General features: G+C 40.6%; 2 protein-coding genes across 2 annotated transcripts in view; one reads left to right on the forward strand and one right to left on the reverse strand.

Moving 5' to 3' along the window:
* Positions 1 to 21846, reverse strand: part of PATE2 (prostate and testis expressed 2) — a 197119-nt gene that overhangs the window by 55064 nt on the left and 120209 nt on the right. The window lies entirely within an intron of this gene.
* Positions 4169 to 6592, forward strand: PATE1 (prostate and testis expressed 1). Its single transcript, XM_054661709.1, has 5 exons — positions 4169 to 4220; positions 4524 to 4559; positions 5240 to 5275; positions 5564 to 5686; positions 6459 to 6592. The coding sequence occupies exons 1-5, from the start codon at positions 4169 to 4171 to the stop codon at positions 6590 to 6592; spliced, it is 381 nt and encodes a 126-aa protein (XP_054517684.1).

Consider the following 21846-nt stretch of genomic DNA (forward strand, 5'->3'; position numbering starts at 1 on the left):
TTTTCTCTGGACACACCATTCTATGTTGGCATATTAAAGATATCATCCCATAACATCTAGCCTCCTTCTTATTGAGAATTCAGCCATCAATCTAATGTTCTTTGGAATGTATTATGTCCTTTGTCCTCTGGTTGCTTTTAACATTTTATTATTTTCTTTGACTTTCTGAAATTTTACTATCATGCTGCATTTTTTGTTCTGCTTGCTTAGGGCTTTTTGGGCTTCTTGAATCTCTGGGCTGATGTTTTCCATCAGTACTGGAAAGTTCTCTATCATAATATTCATATAACTAAATACCATAATATTTTGCAAAAAAGTAAAGCTTTATACAAAAACATGAATAATTCCTAGAATGCATACTGTATGATTCCATTTACATCAATATTTAAAATAGGTGGCCAGGCGTGGTGTCTCATGCCTGTAATCCCAGCACTTTGGGAGGCCGAGGTGGGTGGATCACCTGAGGTCAGGAGTTTGAGACCAGCCTGACTAATGTGGCGAAACCCTGTCTCTACTAAAAATACAAAAATTAGCTGGGTGTGGTGGCAGGCACCTGTAATCCCAGCTACTGTTGGCGGGGTAGAGGGGGAGCTGAGGCAGGAGAATTGCTTGAACCCGAGAGGTGGAGGTTGCAGTGAGCCAAGATCGTGCCACTGCATTCCAGCCTGGGCAACAGAGTGAGACTCCATCTCAAAAATAAAAAATAATAAAGCAGGCAAAAATATAGTGTGGTAAAACTACAAAAGAAAACAATGGTTAGAATTCATAAAAGAAAGAATAGTGTTTCCCACCAGACAAGGAAAAAAGAATGTATTTAGAGAGGACCACTTGGTGTGGGGAGTTTTCCGTGGTTTGAGCAATATTCAACTTTCTGACCTGGTTTGTAGTTACACAATTTGAATTAAAATAGTTTAAAATATTAATTTAAATCCTATGCCTTTTCTGGTATGTGAATTATATTTCACAAATATAAAAGTCCCACACCTATGCACACATACACACACACACAGGAAATAACAAGGGAGAAACTGCTTGGGCAAACTGGCCAGGGATAGCCTCTCTGAACACAGAAAGACCATTTTTATTGTCTGGAGAAAGACACTTCACAAGTTTGTAGCAAACTCACCAATATTGGCAGCTACATGCCTCCTTGGGTGCACTGGCAGTTTGAGAGGATGTCTCTGGGAGTGGCCTTCATGTACTTGTGAATTTACCATGCAAAGTAGGGGAGGAGTCCCTAATTTCTCCTTAGCTGAGATCACCCTTAAAAAGAGTCTCCGGGGGATAGCTAGGTTTGTTGGTACAAAATATTAAAATCTAGGACTTGTATTTAATCTGCAAGCTACAATAGGAACAATAAATAAATTATTGGCTACTTCTTCATCTTGAATCCCAGACCTACCTCCCTGGTCACTTTAATGTCCAGGATATCTTCTCCAACCCTCAGTAAAATTGAAAGAAATTACCTGGGGAATTGTCAACATATTGAGAGATTCTGAGATTCACAGCAATTCTTAAGAGATGGAAAGTTTCATGGTAGCAAAGAACATACACAGAAAGGCTCCCCAGAATCATAATGGCTCCTAGAAACTTTCTTGGATCTGCCCATCTTGTCTGAATATTTCCTCCATCTTTAATGTCCCTCAAGAGGATAGAATGACTCTGATTTCATCTAGTTTGAGTCACCCAGAGCTATGCTGTTCACTTGCCTGAGGGAAAAGGAACAGGCTATTCTGATCTGACCATTCCTTCAAAGCCTGCCAGAGAAGAACTGTCCCCTCTCTGCACACTACTAGTATAAGTCCTGTGGTATTAGGGAAACTCCAGGGGCCTGGCCACTGGTGCTGCAGTAGAACCATAACTGTGGTTCATCTGGTTTACCCACCTCCTCATATGTAAGGTCCGCCTCAGCTGAGATGTCTTTCCTCAAATCCTGGTACTCATCCTCATCACTAACCCAGTTAACATATTCAAAATGATTATTACATAAAAACATCTCAGTTACCAATGAAACTCAGGATGTGTTGCTGTATCCCCTGTGAAGCGTAGATTTATTTCTTTTAAAATTAATAACTGATTGGAAGGTGAATTTCCATTCAAAAATCATCATTTTTTTATTTGCAGGATAACATTGGAGATGCAAACTAAAAGTTCTCAGCTATAATCTAAACATCTTCTAATCGCACACACAGAGACATAACTAAGTACCTCATCACTCTCAGAGATGAGGTATAAGCCAGGGCTTACTCTTCTGGACTAACTGAATCTCCAGAACTCTGTGTTAGAGGGAGGGGATCGTGAATAAAGGGCTTTACAAACTTCCATAGGGTTCAAAACAATAGGGCAAAAGGGATTTCTGAATACTTTCTGGGCACAGGTCTGGAATTTATGACATAAGAAGAATTTGGTCGTGGGGGGTCCCTTAAGGCAAAAAGTAAAAGGATTAGAGTCACAAAGAAAAGGAGCAGAGTGAGGCTCAGTAAGAAAATCAGGTGTTAGGGCCTCAAGGCTAGGGAGTATTCATACATTTGAGGAGATGTTAGGGGTAAGTCGATAAAGGAGTTTAAATATAAGCAAGGAATACAGGTGGATCAGTACAAATCATTGGCTGGGAGGAGGAAATTTCTGCTGTAGGGGAAGTGGTATAATAATATTATAGAGGTGTAGTTAGGTAAGGAGACGTTTCCGACAGGGCAGAGGAAGAGAACATTTCCTCCTTTCTCATGGGTGCCATTAGGCAAATAATTATGGGGTTCCTGGAAGGAAAGGAGGGGAGATCTCAAAAGGCAAGAGAAAGGAATGTAAAGATGCAAGGGAAGATGCTAAATTTCAGGGAAATGAGAGGAAGGAAAGGAAGACTTCTGTCCATGAATATGCTCAACACAAAAATCGATGCTGTCATGTGTGCATGTGTGTGCGTGTGTGTGAATACGCATGTGCATATGTGTGCACAAGTGTGTATGTAGTACATTAATACTTCATGGTGTTATTTTAAAACTTTATCAGGGTAGTCAGTGCCAGGTCAGGAGTTAGTATATAACTCTCTTCCTCTGTGCATGGAAATGCCAGTTTGATTTTTTGGCATGTGATAATAACCTCCAAAATATCATGGACGCAAAAATCTTTTTTATACATTACTCTTGCTGTCCCCAACCACTTCAGCCAACATCTTGCTTAGACCACCATCCCACTTGGCTGTAGACCTGCATTGTGCCCTGTTGCAATCTGCATCCTTCCAGTTGCTGCTCTTCTTCTCATATAGAGAAGATGCTTCTAGCAATACACGCTTTGCCCTAAGCATTGGCACAAGCTCTTTTGTCAGTTTCTCTACAATGACAATGAAGACTAAGCTGCAACGTTCATTACAATGCACTGAATGCATAGCAATAACTGAAGGAAATGAACAGAAAACTTAAAATGAGATACTAGATATGGCTGCTCTTAGAATCCACAGGTTCAATACCCTGGCCTGCCATCAAGTGAGAAGGATCAGCTTACCTCTCTCCAGACGAAGTAGTCTTAAATCTCTCTCTCCCAACTAAAGTCTAAGTTGCAGCCACCAGGAAGCCCCAAGAAAGGAAAACAGTTCCCTCCTCAGCTTTTTTCTTCTACCCTAGGGTCTGCTTCTTTCCAGGATGATTGACAGTGAGAAACTTTACTCTCCTCATGGGAACCCTCTGTATGCCTCTGAGCCTAACCTTTCTGTGCCCTCTCTTCTCCATTCCTAGAGGTATGTATTTTTTAAGTCTGTGTTCAGCCTTCTTTTTGCCTTTCTGCATTCCAATGATTTATACTTATGTATTCTCTCAGCTTTAATGAATGTCTTGTTGTAGATGACTCTCAATTCTACCCATCCAGCCCAGCTTTATCCTTGCATTCTCTTACAGTACAGTATAGTGAAAAGACCATAGAACCTGGCATCAAAAATCCTGAGTGGTAGAACTGGAATAAATCAGATTCAAGATTGACCTGGCCATTACCTCTCCCCACCAAGTTGCAAGGAAGAGAAATTACAGAGTCATTGATTTCCCTAGGAGCAGGTTATGCCTTCCAAGAACTTCCACAGAGTCCCCACCCCTAACCCTTCACAGGAAAGCCCAACCTTGCAGGTGTATAAATAGGCACTCTTGAAGCTTCATGCTGTAGCCTGGCCCTCCCTCTTTCCAAAATGGACAAGTCCCTCTTGCTGGAACTCCCCATCCTGCTCTGCTGCTTTAGGGGTGAGTCCCTAGGGTTGACAGCTGGTAAGAGTCCTGAATTTAGGAACAGGTGAGAGCACCCATGACAGAGGCCTTCTCATGGGAGTCCTATGGTAACTGAAGCATCATGAGCTTCTGCTCTAATGTTATGCCTTCTACCAGGGATATGTCATGTCCCCAGGACCTTAACTAAAACTCTTCTCCCTTCCTTTATGGGGGGAAATAGGTAGATTAGAGAGGAATTGAGTGGATTTTCATAGAAGCTTTGAGATGGGGTTTGGAAAATGAGGTCTGCAGACCGTGTATCTCTTTTTTTTTCAACAGCATTATCTGGATCACTTTCATTGAGAAATGATGCAGGTGAGTAGAAATAGATAAGTGGTATGAGAAGGGGAAGGTCTGAGGAGGAAAAGATGAGTGGGGTGAGGTGAGCACCAGGGGCTAAAAAAAACCAAAATACAAATAGACCTTGAGTTCCAACACTCAACAACCTCTTCCAGCAGGACAGAGCTGGGATGGGAGCTGATTTTAGGTTTGACAAAATAACATTAGCATCAACTGACAAGGTCAGGAGTGAGTGTCAGTGAAGGGCAAGGAAAAGGAAAAGGAGGAAGTGGAATGCTGGCTTTTCAGGTGTCGCTTGGCCAAATCTAAAGCGTGGCAACTTCAGGAATTTCAGGTTGTCCCCATTGTCAGATTCCAGGCACCCACAGGTTAAGAGTGCCACACAGAGTCAATTAAAAAGAAGGGAATGAAGCAAAAAAGCAGGTGCACTTATCTTTCTCCTCCTGGTCTGTGCTGCATCCTATAGGAATGGGTAGATGAATCTGAGAAGCCCCGAAGAGGTGAAGAGATTTAGAAGGAGAGAAGAGGTGCAGAGATGCCCAGTAGGTGACTAGGCATTAGGGGGACAGAGTGGGCCTGGAATGGTTCCAGTTTAAGAGTGCAGGATGGACCCTGAAGGGCAGACTATAAGAACCCAATACAAGAGTAAATCTCAGGCACATTTCAGATGTGTTTTCTTTCTCTTGCCAGTACAGTCAATGAAATAGTTGCTGTGAAAAACAATTTTCCTGGTAAGTATGAAGAGGACCTGTCTGATCACCTCAGTCTTGATAATGTTTCACTTTTCCTTATTCCTCCACCTTTCTTTCCCCTCCCATTTTTCAGGCTAAAATTCCTGAGACCATAAACCTCAATCACTCTCTTGGCTTAGTGTATTTCCACAGTGGAAGATGTTCACGCTTGATGGGCTCTGGCAAAGCCCTGTGGCTCTAGGCAGACTTCTAACCCAAAAGGGGAGAGGGGTTCTTTCCTGGTACTGCCATCTTTTCTCACTTCTCTTTCCCCTCTCTCTGGCCAAGTGATAGAAATTGTTCAGTGTAGGATGTGCCACCTCCAGTTCCCAGGAGAAAAGTGCTCCAGAGGAAGAGGAATATGCACAGCAACAACAGAAGAGGCCTGCATGGTTGGAAGGATGTTCAAAAGTAAGTTGTGCATTGGGGAAAAGAAGAATGGGCAGAGGAAGTATACAGGGACATATCAGCCACGGGAGAGACCTTACTTTACTTTTACTATAGGCAGTCTCATACCTGGGATGGCTGATTCCTTCATCCCCATCATATGCCGTAATGAAAATTAGATGGAGGTGGCCACTAAGGAGGGTGGGGGCCTACAGCTAAGGGATTAGTATTTTGAGAAGCCTGAAGAAAACAGAGGAGAATAAATCAAGGTAAGAGACTAGGTGTAATCTATGCCCAATGGGTAACAGTGAGTTGTTGAGTTGTGGAGGGGGCTTTTGGTTCTTGTGCCTGTCTGGGCTTCCTTACGGATGGTTCTAAACTGTGGAAATAGAAGGGCCAGTGTCATCAGTAGACTCTGGCTGAATTGCCCTGGATGGTTAAGATGAGACATCATGATTTCTCGTTTTCCACCCTTTGTGCTAAATTATCTCTTGGCATTTATAACCCTCACTTGAACCAGTGTTAAGACTCTCAAGAGAAACACCCAGCTTTGGCAATCCCTGAATTACTGCTCTCCTTACTGCCCTACCCCAAATAATCATTTTAGACTGCTCCATCACTGCATTTCTTTTGGGAAGCCCCCCAGCTTGCAACATCTTCCAGTTCTTTACATTTGAATAACGGAGCTTTGAACTACACAAGGTTATTTCTACATGTTGGTGTGGTCTGGAGAAAAGTTTTTTTTGCAGAAGTTTCATGGCCAGGCTTCCTGATCTGTTTTTTCTCCCCTCCACAGGGGATGGTAATCCCTGGTTAACCTTCATGGGCTGCCTAAAGAACTGTGCTGATGTGAAAGGCATAAGGTGGAGTGTCTATTTGGTGAACTTCAGGTGCTGCAGGAGCCACGACCTGTGCAATGAAGACCTTTAGAAGTTAATGGTTCTTCTGTGACTCCAATTTCTGGGAGAGGTTGTTGCCTCAGCCTCTTCACATGACTTTCTAAAAAAAATCACACACACACACACATACACACACACACACACACACACACACACACACTACAGAAGAGGATTGCAAACACATGGCTCCATCTTCTGCACATGAAAGGAAAGTCCCTCTCCTTTTCTACAGTCTCTGTCACGCCCCTTAAAATAAGTAAATAAATAACCTTGAGAGCAAGAACAAGATCAATATATCCTGCAGGTTGCTACAAACTCTTGTGCTTTCACTGTATAGCCAGTTCATTCAGAAAAGGAGGAAAGGGTAGTTTAATTTCAAAAAAGAATCCCTTCCTCTTTCCTCTGCTGCTTTCCTTCCTTCTGTGGCAGGGTATTTTAATATATTTTTCAAATTTTTTTCCTTTCTGTGTTATCCTTCTTATCCCACTCCAAAGAAAGCACATAACTGTGGCCTGAAGGGATGGGGAGTAGCAACATAAAAAGAAGTGGCTCAAGTCTTCTTGGAGTTTGTTCATGAATGCTGATCCCAGGGTGAGGAGAAGATTGGGACATAGAAAGGAAGCTGCATCAGAAACATGAACAGAGAAAGATTGTCTACCTTCTAGAATCAGATCTGTTTGGGGCAGGGGGTTAGAGAATAAAAGCAGGAGAAGTCTATGGGATTCTAGAGATAGTACCTGCATCCAGCTTCCCTGCCAAACTCACAAGGAGACATCAACCTCTAGACAGGGAACAGCTTCAGGATACTTCCAGGGGACAGAGCCACCAGCAGCAAAACAAATATTCCCATGCCTGGAGCATGGCATGGAGGAAGCTGAGAACGGTGGGGTCTGAGGAAGCCATTTGAGTCTGGCCACTAGACATCTCATCAGCCACTTGTGTGAAGAGATGCCCCATGACCCCAGATGCCTCTCCCACCCTTACCTCCATCTCACACACACTTGAGCTTTCCACTCTGTATAATTCTAACATCCTGGAGAAAAATGGCAGTTTGACCGAACATGTTCACAAGGGTAGAGGCTGATTTCTAACGAAACTTGTAGAATGAAGCCTGGAAAGAGTGACGAATTATATTATATTATATAAAAATAATAATAAAAATATAAAGAAAGCTACCTTTCTTCTATACCCAAATTGTGTGTCCTTCTTTCTCTCTCCTCCAACCTCTTCCTAATTCCTTTAACAAACATGTATTCAAAGCATACTATGTTCCAGGTACTGCTAGACCCTAGTATGTATACGGCATCATAATCCCTACCCTCATGGAGCTTAGACTAATGAGAGAGACAGATCTTAAGTAAATAATAATAATAGCTTCCACTTATATGACAATTACTATATGAGAGGCACTGCTATAAACACTTTTTATTTTCTGACTCATTTACCCTTCACACAAACCTGAAAGTCATACTACTCTCCCAAGTGGGTCAGTCAGAAACCAAAAACAGCACCAGTTGTTTTTACAGAGACTTTAAAATTAAGAGCGGTTAACCAGGTATTGAAGGATACAAAAAGCCAAAGGGAGATATCGAGTTAACAAAGACAGAAATTGCAAGAAAGAGCTAAAACCTGTAGGTCTAGGGAAACACAAGGAAAATGTTGGAGGTCCATACTTCTAAGGTCTAAGGTAATTAAGGTAATTAGACTAGACCTTAGAAGCGTGGGGGAAGGAAGTGCAGCTGGAGGATCTCTTGAGCCCAGGAATTCAAGGCTGCAGTGAGCTATGATTGTGCAGTGGCACTCCAGCCTGGGTGACGGAGGAAGATCCCATTTCTAAAATTAATTAATTAATTAACTAATTAATTAATTAACTTAAAACTGTGAGGGAGGGATCCCTTGGAACTGGAACCCAAACATCTCAGGAACAAAGGGCCTCCATGAATATAAAATGCATACCTCTAGGGAAGGGGTACTGTTCAGATGGTGCTGGTATCTCTGTGGGGCACCAGGAAGCTGGTTCTGAATGTGTTGGGGGGAAAACCATGGAACAAAACCAACTGTAGCTCTGAAGCCAACTGCCACTGCCCAGGTAAAAAGCTGTTGAGAGGAAGAGGAAGCAAACAGGAAAAGATGCATCCCTTGTCCAGCTTGCCAGTCTCCCTCCAGCACCCCCTATTGGCAGAATTTAACAAGGATCTAGCTTGCAAAAACCACCATCATAAAGCAGGGTATAGAAGTGTGAACTTAAAACTGACAGACAATCATTTAATAACCAGCTCAATCACGTCTTTGACCTTTCAACATCTGTACATACCTTTTTATATATGTTTGGACTCCACTGAACAAGAAAGGCAACTTTATGCTTTTGCCTAAAGAGATGCATTTATCCTCCATACAAGTAAAGATACCCTTATTTTTTCTTTAAATAAGGACACACAGTCCTAAAGTCATCTCTATCTCAGAGTGATATCCTAGATATTCTTTCCATGCAATGTTAAATACTCTTGAAATCCAATAAATTCCACCTGTCAATTACTGTCAATAATTTTTATGTAAAATAATAAAAGGGTAGAGGAAAACAAGAAGAAAATATGACAAGAAAGGAAAAAGATATGACTAGGTACCCAGTGTTTGTTTTTTTTTAACCGCTAATGAGGCTGCAAGCAATATTTATAACTTCCTTCTTCTGCTACCAATTCTACATTTTGTTTTCCACAACTAGAACCTCATTGGGTCAGCATTATCTATCTGCTGGGATGATGAAAATCTTCATTCGTGAAAGGTTCAAATTTTCAATGGCCTGTATTTTTTTTCAGTTTCAGAGCTTTATATTTACTGTTATTGGACAGGAAGAACAAGGTAGCACTTCAGAGAACTTCCTGTATTCCAGACACAGTCATCCTTACCCCATTGTGCAACAGCCATGCAATTCCCTTTTAATAATCGGGATCAGTTTTCTCAGCCTGTAGAATAACCTCTATGCTTATATTGTGGCATGGTGGCATCAGGAGCCCAAAATGGTCTTAGCATTCAAATCAACTAAAGTATTGTTTTATTCCCTAGTGGAAGCATTTCTCCCTTGGTAACTAAGACTTCCAAATGAACAAAAATCAAAGTTGCAGGAATGGGAGAATTTATTCCCACTTCTACATCTTGATTCTTGGACTTGTGTACTCTGACTATGGGAAAAGCAGAATTATATATTAGTTGCTGATTCTGAGCATATACCGCATTCTAAGATATAATCTAATCTTTTCAGAGTGTTTGCCCCAACTTACAGTTAAATTGAGATTTCATTTGACCATTCATTCCATTATTCCATCAGGCTGGTTGCTTCTGATAATGGGGTGCATGGTAAGATAAATGATTTCCATGGGCATGAACATATTGCTATACTTCTTTGTGGTGAAATAAGTTTCTTGGATGGAAATAATTCTGTGTTTAAAACACGCTGATGGAGAATAAAGCATTCCCTAAGTCCACAATTAATGGTGGCGGCAGAAGCATTATTAACAGGAACATCCATATCCAAAAATATCTGTTTATTCCAGTGAGGATAAATTCTAACCGTGATGGAAGTCAAACTGTTAGCAACTAGCCATGAATTAATGTAGATCTGTCCAGACTCAATGGATGAGACACCCCTGATTGTGTTAATGCTTGGGGAGTCCACCTCCCACTTGTTGCCAGAATATCCATTTGTAAATGCCAGTTTCTCCTATCTCAAATCAGTTCATTATTAAACAGAAAACAAAGAGGCCATAGGTGTGCAATAGAAGAGAGGAGGCAATGGAGCAGAACTACCTGCTCATGCAACTAACTTGTGCCGTCCTGGCTGGCTTGAACCTGTTCTCTTGTTGGCTTCTTCTCCTTAGTGGCAGATTGCTATCTTACACGCCCAATCTATGGCTTCATGACCCAGAAAACACAGTTCATGATGGGAAGCTCAGGTATCATGATTACTTGATGACCCATTGTCAGAGAAACTGATTATAGAAGAATTAAATTACTTGCCAAAGTCATATAAATAGAAAATGACAGAGGCAAGAGTCAAACTTAGGCTGTCTGTCTCGTCTTTACTCTTAATGATTATGCACAAATAACTAAGAAATAACTGTAACAGGTGTAGGAAAAAATACAGGGTAATAAAAGTAAGCAGAATACAATGCTAACTGGGGTCTTAGGAAAGCTCTTTCTAAAGTTACATTTAAGCTTAGAACCGTGGGCTAACCTATTTAGATCAGGGCAAGAGGGAAACGGTCGGGGGCAACCATGTACCAAAAGCACCTTCCTTCCAGGTAAAGGGAACAGGAGGTGCAAACCATCTGGGTAAAGAAGTTCCCTTCGTGACCGCTTCCTTTGAGTGTTCTTTCTTTTTTCTTGTGAATTCAATGATTCTCTTTAGCCTTTTGGAAATCATCATGGCCCATGTGTTTGTTGTTTTGTTTTGTTTTGCATGTTTGTTTGTTTTAAGGTACATCTGCCTTAGGTTTAAGATTCGGCCTTCTATTTTGGAGGATAGTAAACTCTCTCCTCATACACAGACTTACGAGATTATAAAAACAGAAGGCAGGCAGGGCGCGGTGGCTCACGACTGTAATCCCAGCACTTTGGGAGGCCGAGGCAGGCGGATCACCTGAGGTCAGGAGATCAAGACCAGCCTAGACAACATGGTGAAACCCCATCTCTACTAAAAATACAAAAATTAGCTGGGCACGGTGGCACGTGCCTATAGTTTTAGCTACTCAGGAGGCTGAGGCAGGAGAATTGCATGAACCTAGGAGGCGGAGGTTGCAGTGAGCCGAGATCATGCCTCTGCACTCCAGCCCGGGCAACAGAGCGAAACTCTGTCTCGAAAAAAACAAAACGAAACAAAAACAAAAAACAGAAGGCAGACTATTTGGCCCCCATGAGATGAAGATATAGCATGATCTCTGTCTCTCTCTTCTAAAGTCAGCCCTAGATAAGCTCTGAAACTGGGTTTCTATGAATCAACAAAACCATTAGAAGTTTGAGAAGTTCTGGCAGAAGGTGTTCAGTTGTCTGAAGCAGTGTGTTTGTGGCGGAGTTGGTGGAGGGGTGGTGGCATTGTTGGCCATAACCTCAGTGTATTAGAGAGCTGTTTAAATTCTGTGCTGACTTATCTTCTTCATCTCTGTGGGACTATATCACCTGTTACTTCAACACAGAAATTGGCATGGCCCAGACTATATTTTGGGGTCAAGAGTGCAGGGAATATTATCAGGTCAGAAGTTATTAGTCTGCTCATTTCAAAGCCCCAGGAGTTGTACATTATAATTTAGGAAAACTGCCTCATCCCAATGCTACTTCTCTTTAAGGGTTTAATGGTAAATCTCGAATAAATCAGTTGTTTGGTAATATGTATGCAAACGGGAGTTATTGACTATTTCATAGTCCCTGGAAACCATCTCTTTAAGGCTAATTACTTCCCCACTCTTTGAACTCACCAAGACTATTGGACTAGGATCTGGCCTTTCTAAAATCCATTATCAGGTGGAGATTTTGATAATCCTGGAGAAATAGAAATCCACAGACAAAAAATAATTATAAACTGAAGAGTACAATTATGCTCAAAAAAAGCACTAAATTAGTGTACTAAACAGTATGTACTAACTGAAGCCAAATTATTAGAAGTAGGAATTCAAAACAAGAATGAAAATATATTTAGAGATAATTAAAAGTACAAGTTGAAACAAAAATCATCAAAAAGAGGTAGGAGTATTTGATATAAAGTATAATCAATAAAGAACACAATAGATGGAATATTAAAATAGATCTTAAAAGATGAGCAAAGATAGGCAGTTGGAAGATCAGAATGAGGATATCTTCCAGAATACAGTAAGAAGGAAGAGGACTTAGATGGGAGATTTTTTATTATTGATTCAATTTCCTCACTATTCATATTTTCTGTTTCCTCATGATTCAGTTCTAGGAGGTTGGATTTTTTTTTTAAATTATTCATTTCCTCTGGCTTATCCAATATGCTAGTGTATAATTGTTTATAGTAGAGTCTTACTAACCTTTGCATTGCTGTAGTACCACTTGTAATGTCTCCTCTTTCATTTCTAATTTTATTTTTTTATCTCTCTCTTTTTCTTAGTCTAACCAAAGTTTTGTTGATTTTTTTATCTTTAAAACAAACTCAGTTTTACTGATTTTTTGGTATGTCTTTTCTGGTCTGTATTTTATTTATTACTGCTCTGATCTTTATTATTTCCTTCCTTCTACTAACCTTGGACTATGACCATAGAACAAAAAGTTCATAGAATACAAGTTAGAGAAATAGGAGAAAACATACACATATTGAATGTATGAATACCAAAGATAACGACAAATCTTTAAGCACATCTAGTGAGAAAGAGCCATTCATCTACCAAGGAAATTATGCATAAAGGGAGAAGAATGAAATGCCAAAGTTCAATACCTTAACAAGGAAACATAGAACATCTTCAGAAAAATAGTTATGTTTAAGTGTTATTTCTAGAGTAGCAAATTATTAGTCAAAATATCCAGTTTCATAGAAGACTGCAACAATCTTTGATGTCTTGGTATTTGAAAGACCCTTTTAGTAAGGAAAAAACATAAGTAGAAGATATATTTTTACACACTTCTCTGCCTGGATAGGAACATAAGAATGATATTTTGAATGTTTTCAATGTACCTATTTATCAGAACCTGCTTTATAACAGAAAATACTATGTGTTTTATGCAGTTGTAGAATATTTTCTCATTCTTATCTTTTTTAATCCTATTGGATTAATCTAATATTTATTATTTATCTTCCCTGATAGTTCTTAAATTATATATTCTTTAATAATGCTCTTAGTAGTCATAACTGAGGTTTTATAGTCTACCTTAAATTAGGGCATTTATCACCTAATTAGCAATATTAGAATCTTGTAAGAGTCTGACTCCAGGTTAGAAAAGAAATATTTTGGGTGGCTGGCAAGATGGCCGAATAAGAACAGCTCCGGTCTGCAGCTCCCAGCGAGACCAACGCAGAAGGTGGGTGATTTCTGCTTTTCCAACTGAGGTACCCAGTTCATCTCATTGGGAATGGTTAGACAGTGGGTGCAGCCCACGGAAGGCAAGCAGAAGCAGGGTGGGGCATCACCTCACCCAGGAAGCACAAGGGGCTGGGGAACTAGCTAAGGGAAGCCATGAGGGACTGTGTCTTGAGGGACTGTGCTATCTGGCCCAGATACTACACTTTTCCCATGGTTTTTGCAACCCACAGACCAGGAGATTCCCTTGGATGCCTACACCACCAGGGCTCTGGGTTTCAAGCACAAAACTGGGCAGCTGTTTGGGCAGACACCGAGTTAGCTGCAGGAGTTTTTTTTCGTACCTCAGTGGCACCTGGAACCCCAGTGAGACAGAACCATTCACTCCCCTGGAAAGGGGGCTGAAGCCAGGGAGCCAAGTGGTCTTGCTCAGCAGGTCCCACCCCCACAGAGCCCAGCAAGCTAAGTATCCACTGGCTCGGAATTCTCACTGCCAGCGCAGAAATCTGAAGTCGACCTGGTACACTCAAGGTTGGCGGGGAGGGGTGTCCGCCGTTACTGAGGCTTGAGTAGGCAGTTTTCCCCACAGAGTGTAAACAAAGTCTCCAGGATTTCGGACCGGGTGGAACCCACTGCAGTGCAGCGAAGCCACTGTGGTCAGAAGTCTCTAGATTCCTCCTCATTGGACAGGGCATCTCTAAAAGAAAGGCAGCAGCCCCAGTCAGGGGCTTATAGATAAACTCCCACCTCCCTGGGACAGAGCACTGGGGGAAGGGGGGACGTGGGCACAGTTTCAGCAGACATAAATGTTCCTGCCTGCTGACTCTGAAGAGAGCAGTGGATCTCCCAGCACAGCATTCGAGCTCTGCTAAGGGACAGACTGTCTCCTCAAGTGGGTTCCTAACCCCCATGCCTCCTGACTGGGAGACACCTCCCAGCAGGGGTCGACAGACACTTTATACAGGAGAGCTCTGGCTGGCATCTGATGTGTGCCCCTCCGGGACAAAGCTTCCAGAGGAAGGAGCAGGCAGCAATCTTTGCTGTTCTGCAGCCTCTGCTGGTGATACCCAGGCAAACAGGGTCTGGAGTGGACCTCCAGCAAACTCCAGCAGACCTGGAGAAGAGGGGCCTGACTGTTAGAAGGAAAACTAACAAACAGAAAGCAATAACATCAACAAAAAGGAAGCCCACGCAAAAACCCCATCCAAAGGTCATCAGCATCAAAGATCAAAGGTAGATGAATTCACAAAGATGAGGAAAAACCAGCGCAAAAATGCTGAAAATTCCAAACACCAGAATGCCTCTTCTCTTCCAAAGGATTACAACTCCTCGCCAGCAAGGGCACAAAACTGGATGGATAATGAGTTTGATGAATTGACAGAATTATGCTTCAGAAGGTGGGTAATAACAAACTCCTCCAAGCTAAAGGAGCATGTTCTAACCCAATGCAAAAAAGCTAAGAAACTTGACAAAGTTTACAGGAACCGCTAATTAGAATAGCCAGTTTAGAGAAGAACATAAATGACCTGATGGAGCTGAAAAACACAGCACAAGAACTTCGTGAAGCATACACAGGTATCAATAGTCGAATCGATCAAGTGGAAGAAAGGATATCAGAGATTGAAGATCAACAGAATGAAATAAAGTGTGAAGACAAGATTAGAGAAAAAAGAATAAAAAACAAACAAACAAACAAACAAAGCCTCTAAAAAAATGTGGGACTATGTGAAAAGACCAAATCTATCATCGATTGCTGTACCTGAAAGTGATGGGGAGAATGGAACCACACTGGAAAACACACTTTAGGATATCCAGGAGAACTTCCCCAATCTAGCAAGACACGACAACATTCAAATTCAGGAAATGCAGAGAACACCATTAAGATACTCCTCAAGAAGAGCAACCCCAAAACACATAATTGTCAGATTCACCAAGGTTGAAATGAAGGAAAAAATATTAAGGGCAGCCAGAGAGAAAGGTCAGGTTAACTACAGAGGGAAGCCCATCAGACTAACAGTGGATCTCTCTGCAGAAACCTTACAAGCCAGAAGAGAGTGGGGACCAATATTCAATACTCTTAAAGAAAAGAATTTACAACCCAGAATTTCATATCCAGCCAAACTAAGCTACATAAGCGAAGGAGAAATAAAATCCTTTACAGACAAGCAAATGATGAGGGATTTTGTCAACATCAGGCCTGCCTTACAAGAGCTCCTGAAGGAAGCACTAAATATACAAAGGAAAAACCGACACCAGCCACTGCAAAAACATACCAAAATATAAAGACTAATGACACTATGAAGAAACTGCATTAACTATTGTGCAAAATAACCAGCTAGCATCATGATGACAGGATCAAAATCACACATAACAATATTAACATTAAATGTAAGTGGGCTAAATGCCCCAATTAAAAGACACAGACTGGCAAATTGGATAAAGAGTCAAGACCCATCAGTGTGCTATATTCAGGAGACCCATATCACGTGCAAAGACATACATAGGCTCAAAATAAAGGGATGGAGGAATATTTACCAAGCAAATGGAAAACAAAATAAAGCAGGGATTGCAATCCTAGTCTGATAAAACAGTCTTTAAACCAACAAAGATTAAAAAAGACAAGGAAGGGCATTATATAAGGGTAAAGGGACCAATGCAACAAGAAGAGCTAACTATTCTAAATATATACACACCCAATACAGGAGCACCCAGATTCATAAAGCGACTTCTTAGAGACCTACAAAGAGACTTAGACTCCCACACCATAATAGTGGGAGACTTTAACACCCCACTGTCAATATTAGACAGATCAACGAGACAGAAAATTAACAAAGATATTCAGGACTTGAACTCAGCTCTGGAACAAGTGAACTTCATAGACATCTGCAGAACTCGCCACCCCAAATCAACAGAATATACATTCTTCTCAGCACCATGTAGCACTTATTCTAAAATTGACCACATAATTGGAAGTAAAACACTCCTCAGCAAATGCACAAGGATGGAAATCATAACGAACAGTCTCTCAGAAAACAGTGCAATCAAATTAGAATTCAGGACTAAGAAACTCACTCAAAACCACACAACTACATGAAAATCGAACAACCTGCTCCTGAATGATTACTGCATAAATAACAAAATCAAGGCAGAAACAAATAAGTTCTTTGAAACCAATGAGAACAAAGACACAATATACCAGAATCTCTGGGACACAACTAAAGCAGAGTTTAGAGGGAAATTTATAGCACTAAATGCCCACATCAGAAAGCTGAAAAGATCCAAAATTGGCACCATAACATCACAATTAAAAGAACTAGAGAAGCAAGAGCAAAGAAATTCAAAGGCTAGCAGAAGACAAGAAATAACTACAATCGGAGCAGAACTGAAGGAGATAGAGACACGAACAACCCTTCAAAAAACCAATGAATCCAGGAGCTGGTTTTTTGAAAAGACTAACAAAATAGGTAGACCACTAGCTAGACTAATAGAGAAGAAAAGGGAGAAGAATCAAATAGACACAATAAAAAATGATAAAGGGGATATCACCACTGATCCCACAGAAACACAAACTACCATCAGAGAATACTATAAACACCTCTGTGCAAATAAACTAGAAAATCTAGAAAAAATAGATAAATTCCTGGACACATACACCCTCCCAACACTAAACCAGGAAGAAGTCGAATCCCTGAATAGACCAATAACAAGTTCTGAAATTGAGGCAGTAATTAATAGCCTACCAACCAAAAAAAGCCCAGGACCAGATGGATTCACAGATGAATTCTACCAGAGGTACAAAGAGGAGCTGGTACCATTCCTCCTGAAACTATTCCAAACAATTGAAAAGGAGGGACTCCACCCTAACTCATTTTATGAGGCCAGCATCATCCTGATGCCAAAACCTGGCAGAGACATAACAACAACAACAACAAAAAATTTCAGGCCAATATCCCTGATGAACATCAATGTGAAAATCCACAATAAAATACTGGCAAACTGAATCCAGCAGCACATCAAAAAGCTTATCCACCACGATCAAGTCAGCTTCATGTCTGGGATGCAAGACTGGTTCAACATATGCAAATCAATAAATATAATCCATCGCATGAACAGAACCAATGACAAAAACCACATGATTATCTCAATAGGTGTAGAAAAGGCCTTTGATAAAATTCAACACCACTTTATGCTAAAACACTCAATAAACTAGGTATCAATGGAATATATCTCAAAATAATAAGAGCTATTTATGACAAGCCCATAGCCAATGTCATACTGAATAGGCAAAAGCTGGAAGCATTTCCTTTGAAAACTGGCAAAGACAAGGATGACCTCTCTCACCACTCCTATTCAACATAGTATTGGATATACCGGCCAGGACGATCAGGCAGGAGAAAGATATAAAGCGTATTCAAATAGGAAGAGAGAAAGTCAAACTGTCTCTGTTTGCAGACGACATGATTGCATATTTAGAAAACCCCATTATCTCAGCCCCAAAACTCCTTAAGCTGATAAGCAACTTCAGCAATGTCTCAGGATACAAAATCAATGTGCAAAAATCACAGGCATTCCTATACACCAATAACAGACAGAGAGCCAAATCATGAGTGAACTCCCATTCACAATTGCTACAATGTGAATAAAATACCTAAGAACACAACTTAAAGGGATGTGAAGGACCTCTTCAAGGAGAACTACAAACCACTGCTCAAGGAAATAAGAGAGGACACAAACAAATGGAAAAACATTCCATGTTCATGGATAGGAAGAATCAATATCGCAAAAATGGCCATACCATCGAAAGTAATTTATAAATTCAATGCTATTCTCATCAAGCCACCATTGACTTTCTTCACAGAATTAGAAAAAACTGTGTGAAATTTCATATGGAACTAAAAAAGAGCCCGTATAGCCAAGACAATCCTAAGCAAAAAGAACAAAGCTGGAGGCATCATGCTACCTGACTTCAAACTATACTACAAGCCTACAGTAACCAAAACAGCATGGTACTGGTACCAAAACAGATATATAAACTAATGGAACAGAACAGAGACCTCAGAAATAACACCACACATCTACAACCATCCGATCTTTGACAAACCTGACAAAAACAAGCAATGGAGAAATGATTCCCTATTTAATAAATGGTGCTGGGAAAACTGGCTAGCCATATGCATAAAACAGAAACTGGACCCCTTCCTTACACCCCTTTATACAAAAATTAACTCAAGATGGATAAAAGACTTAAACATAAGACCTAAAACCATAAAAACTCTAGAATAAAACCTAGGTAATACCATTCAGGACATAGGCATAGGCAAAGACTTCATGACTAAAACACCAAAAGCAATTGCAACAAAAGCCAAAATTGACAAATTGGATCTAATTAAACTAAAGAGCTTCTGCACAGCAAAAGAAACTATCATCAGAGTGGGATGGTAAGGGTGGGAGGGTAAGAGTTGGAAGGGAAAGAGGGATAAAAGACTGCACACTGGGTACAGTGTACACTGCTTGTGTGATGGGAGCACCAAAACCTCAGAAATCACCACTAAAGAACTCATCCATGTAACCAAACACAATCTGTTCTCCATAAATCTATTGAAATAAAAAATCAAAATTAAAAAAATGTTGCCTTAGAGTCTATATTGTCTGATATTAGTATAGCCACTTCTGTCTTATTTTGATTACTATTTGCATTGAATATTTTTCCATTCTTTCCCTTTCAACCTGTGCATGTTCTTAGATCTAAAGCGAGTGTCTTATATACAGTGTGTGGTTGGGTCTTGTTTTTTAAATCCATTCTGCTAATCTATGTCTTTCAATTGTAGAGTTTAATCTTTTTACATGTAAAGAAAATACAGATAGGAAGGATTTACTTTTGCCATTTAATTTGTTTTCTGTTTTTTTTTTTTTTTTTTTTTTTTTTGCTGCTATAACAAAAAGCCACAGCCTGAGTAATATATCTTTTAAAAAAACTTATTTCTCACAGTTCTGAAGTCTAGGAATTCTAAGATCAAGGGGCCACATCTGGTGAGGGCATTCTTGCTGTGTCACATTATGATAAAAGGCATAACGTGGTGAGAAAGTGGGTGTGTGAGACAGAGAGGAAATCAAGGCACACTAATTCTTTTTATCAGGGGCCTATTCCTGGAATGACTAATCAACTTTTATGATAATGGTATTAATCTATTTGTGAGGGTAATGCCTTCATGATCTAATCCCCTTTTAGAGGCCTCACCTTCCAATACTGTTACATTGGCAAGTGAATTTCAAACATGGGTTTGGAGGAAACATTCAAACCATAGCATTCAGCACCTGGCCTCCAAAAAACTTATGTTCTTCTCACATACAAATTACATTCATTCCATCCTAATAGCCTCAAAAGTCTTAACTTGTCCCAGCACCAACTCAAAAAGCTAAAGCCCAGAATCTCATCTAAATCAGATAAGGATGATACTCAAGGCATGATCCAACCAGAGGCAAATACTCACCTGTGAGCTTGTGAGATTAACAAATTATGTGCTTCTAAAATACAATACTGGGACAGGCATAGGATAGTCATTCTCATTCCAAAGGGGAGAAATACAAAGACAGAAAGGGGTAACTGGTCCCCAATAAGTCCAAAACCCAACAGGGAAATTATTAAGTCTTAAAGTTGGAGAATAATCTCCTTTGACACCATTCTCGGCACACTGGGTTTGGGTTATCAAGACCTCAAACATCCCCTCCAGTATGGCTTTGCTGGGCTCAGTATACCCAGAAGCTTTCATAGATTGGACTCTCATGCCTGCAGCTCTCTCAGGCTGGTGTTGCATACTGACAGTGCTACAATTCTGTAGTCTTTGGTTGGCCCATTCCAAAGGCTTTTAAACTGGTATGAATTTAACTTCAATAACATACAATACCTCTACTCCTTTATAGTTCTGCCACTTTATGTTATTGATGTCATAAATTATATCTTTATGTATTGTGTACCAATGAACACAGATTTATAATTATTTTATGCATTTTGTTGTAATCTGTATAAAATAAAAAGTGGAGTTACAATCCAAAATTATAATAACATCAGTTTTGATATTTGTCTATGTATTTATCTTTACTAGACATCAGCATATTTCCATAAGGCTTCAAGTAACTCTCTAGCATACTTTTATTTCGACTTGAAGAACTTCTTTTAGAATTTATTATCTGGCAGGTCTAGTGGTAATAAACTCACTCAGCTTTTATTTATCTGAAAATTTCTTACTTTTTCCCTCACTTTTGAATAACAGTTTTATCAGATACAGAATTCTCAGTGGACAGTTTTTTCTTTCCACTCTTTAAATATACTACCCCACTGTCTTCTTGCCTGCAAAGTTTCTGATGAGAAATCCACAGATAATGTTACAGAGTATTTGTGTGTGTGTGCCAAGTTACATTTCTCTTGCTGCTTTCAAGAGTCTCTCTTTGTCTTTGGCTTTCAACAGTTTGATTATAATGTGTCTTAGTATGGATTTCTTTGGGTTAATCCTATATGGAGTTTATTGAGCTCCTGGATTGATAGATCCATGTCCTTGTCTCAGACCTGATCTTCTTCTAGCATCTCAGAGCAACTCCAGGACTTTGCTCTGACTGCTTGCCTGAATCCCCAAACTCCCCAAAACTCCTGACTCTTCATATCCTACTGTATGGCCAACTCACATCAGCCTGCTGACGAAGCCCCACTTACCCTCCTCCTAACTGCCCTCCAAACGTTCTGGCCTCAGACAGCCTTGAAGGTACCATGGAAGGCACTATTATGCATAAAATAGAGGAGTTAGGCATAGAAGCAATATAGTCAGATGCCTTTAATTTACAGAAGAAAGAGGACTCAATTATATCATCAACCTAAATCAAGGTGGAGGAAGACCCTGATTCATACGCTTTCAGTTATCAGGCCAGACACCATGTTGGCAGGTAAGTGAACCATGGAGTATGAATTGGGGGTCAGATACGAATTCTGAGTCATTTCCTTTCATTAGTTCAGTTCCTGCCACATGCCCAGCATAGGGCATAACTTACTGAACTCGGTGAAAGGAGCCCCATAGCCCTGCTCCTATGGCTTTGCCTCCCCCGAGTCACCAGGATGTCAGTCTCTGAGGGTGAGATGGCTTTCTTCTGAGTCCCTCCCGCCAGCCTTATTCCAGCTTGCCAGCCTCCTGCCTTCCACACCCTCAGTGTGATGGTAGCACACCACCTTTGGGAGTGACGAGCATAGGGATGGGGGATTCCTGCAAGCCAC

Source organism: Pan troglodytes, chromosome 9, assembly GCF_028858775.2.
Source record: "Pan troglodytes isolate AG18354 chromosome 9, NHGRI_mPanTro3-v2.0_pri, whole genome shotgun sequence".
NCBI classification, from domain to species: domain Eukaryota; kingdom Metazoa; phylum Chordata; class Mammalia; order Primates; family Hominidae; genus Pan; species Pan troglodytes.

What these genes read in the sequence shown, in the direction of transcription:
- PATE1 (XM_054661709.1), top strand. Translation starts at nt 4,169, where the DNA reads ATGGACAAGTCCCTCTTGCTGGAACTCCCCATCCTGCTCTGCTGCTTT. An exon ending in CCTGCTCTGCTGCTTTAGGG is followed by an intron (nt 4,221 to 4,523) that starts GTGAGTCCCTAG and finishes TTTTTTCAACAG; the next exon opens with CATTATCTGGATCACTTTCA. An exon ending in TGTGAAAAACAATTTTCCTG is followed by an intron (nt 5,276 to 5,563) that starts GTAAGTATGAAG and finishes TCTCTGGCCAAG; the next exon opens with TGATAGAAATTGTTCAGTGT.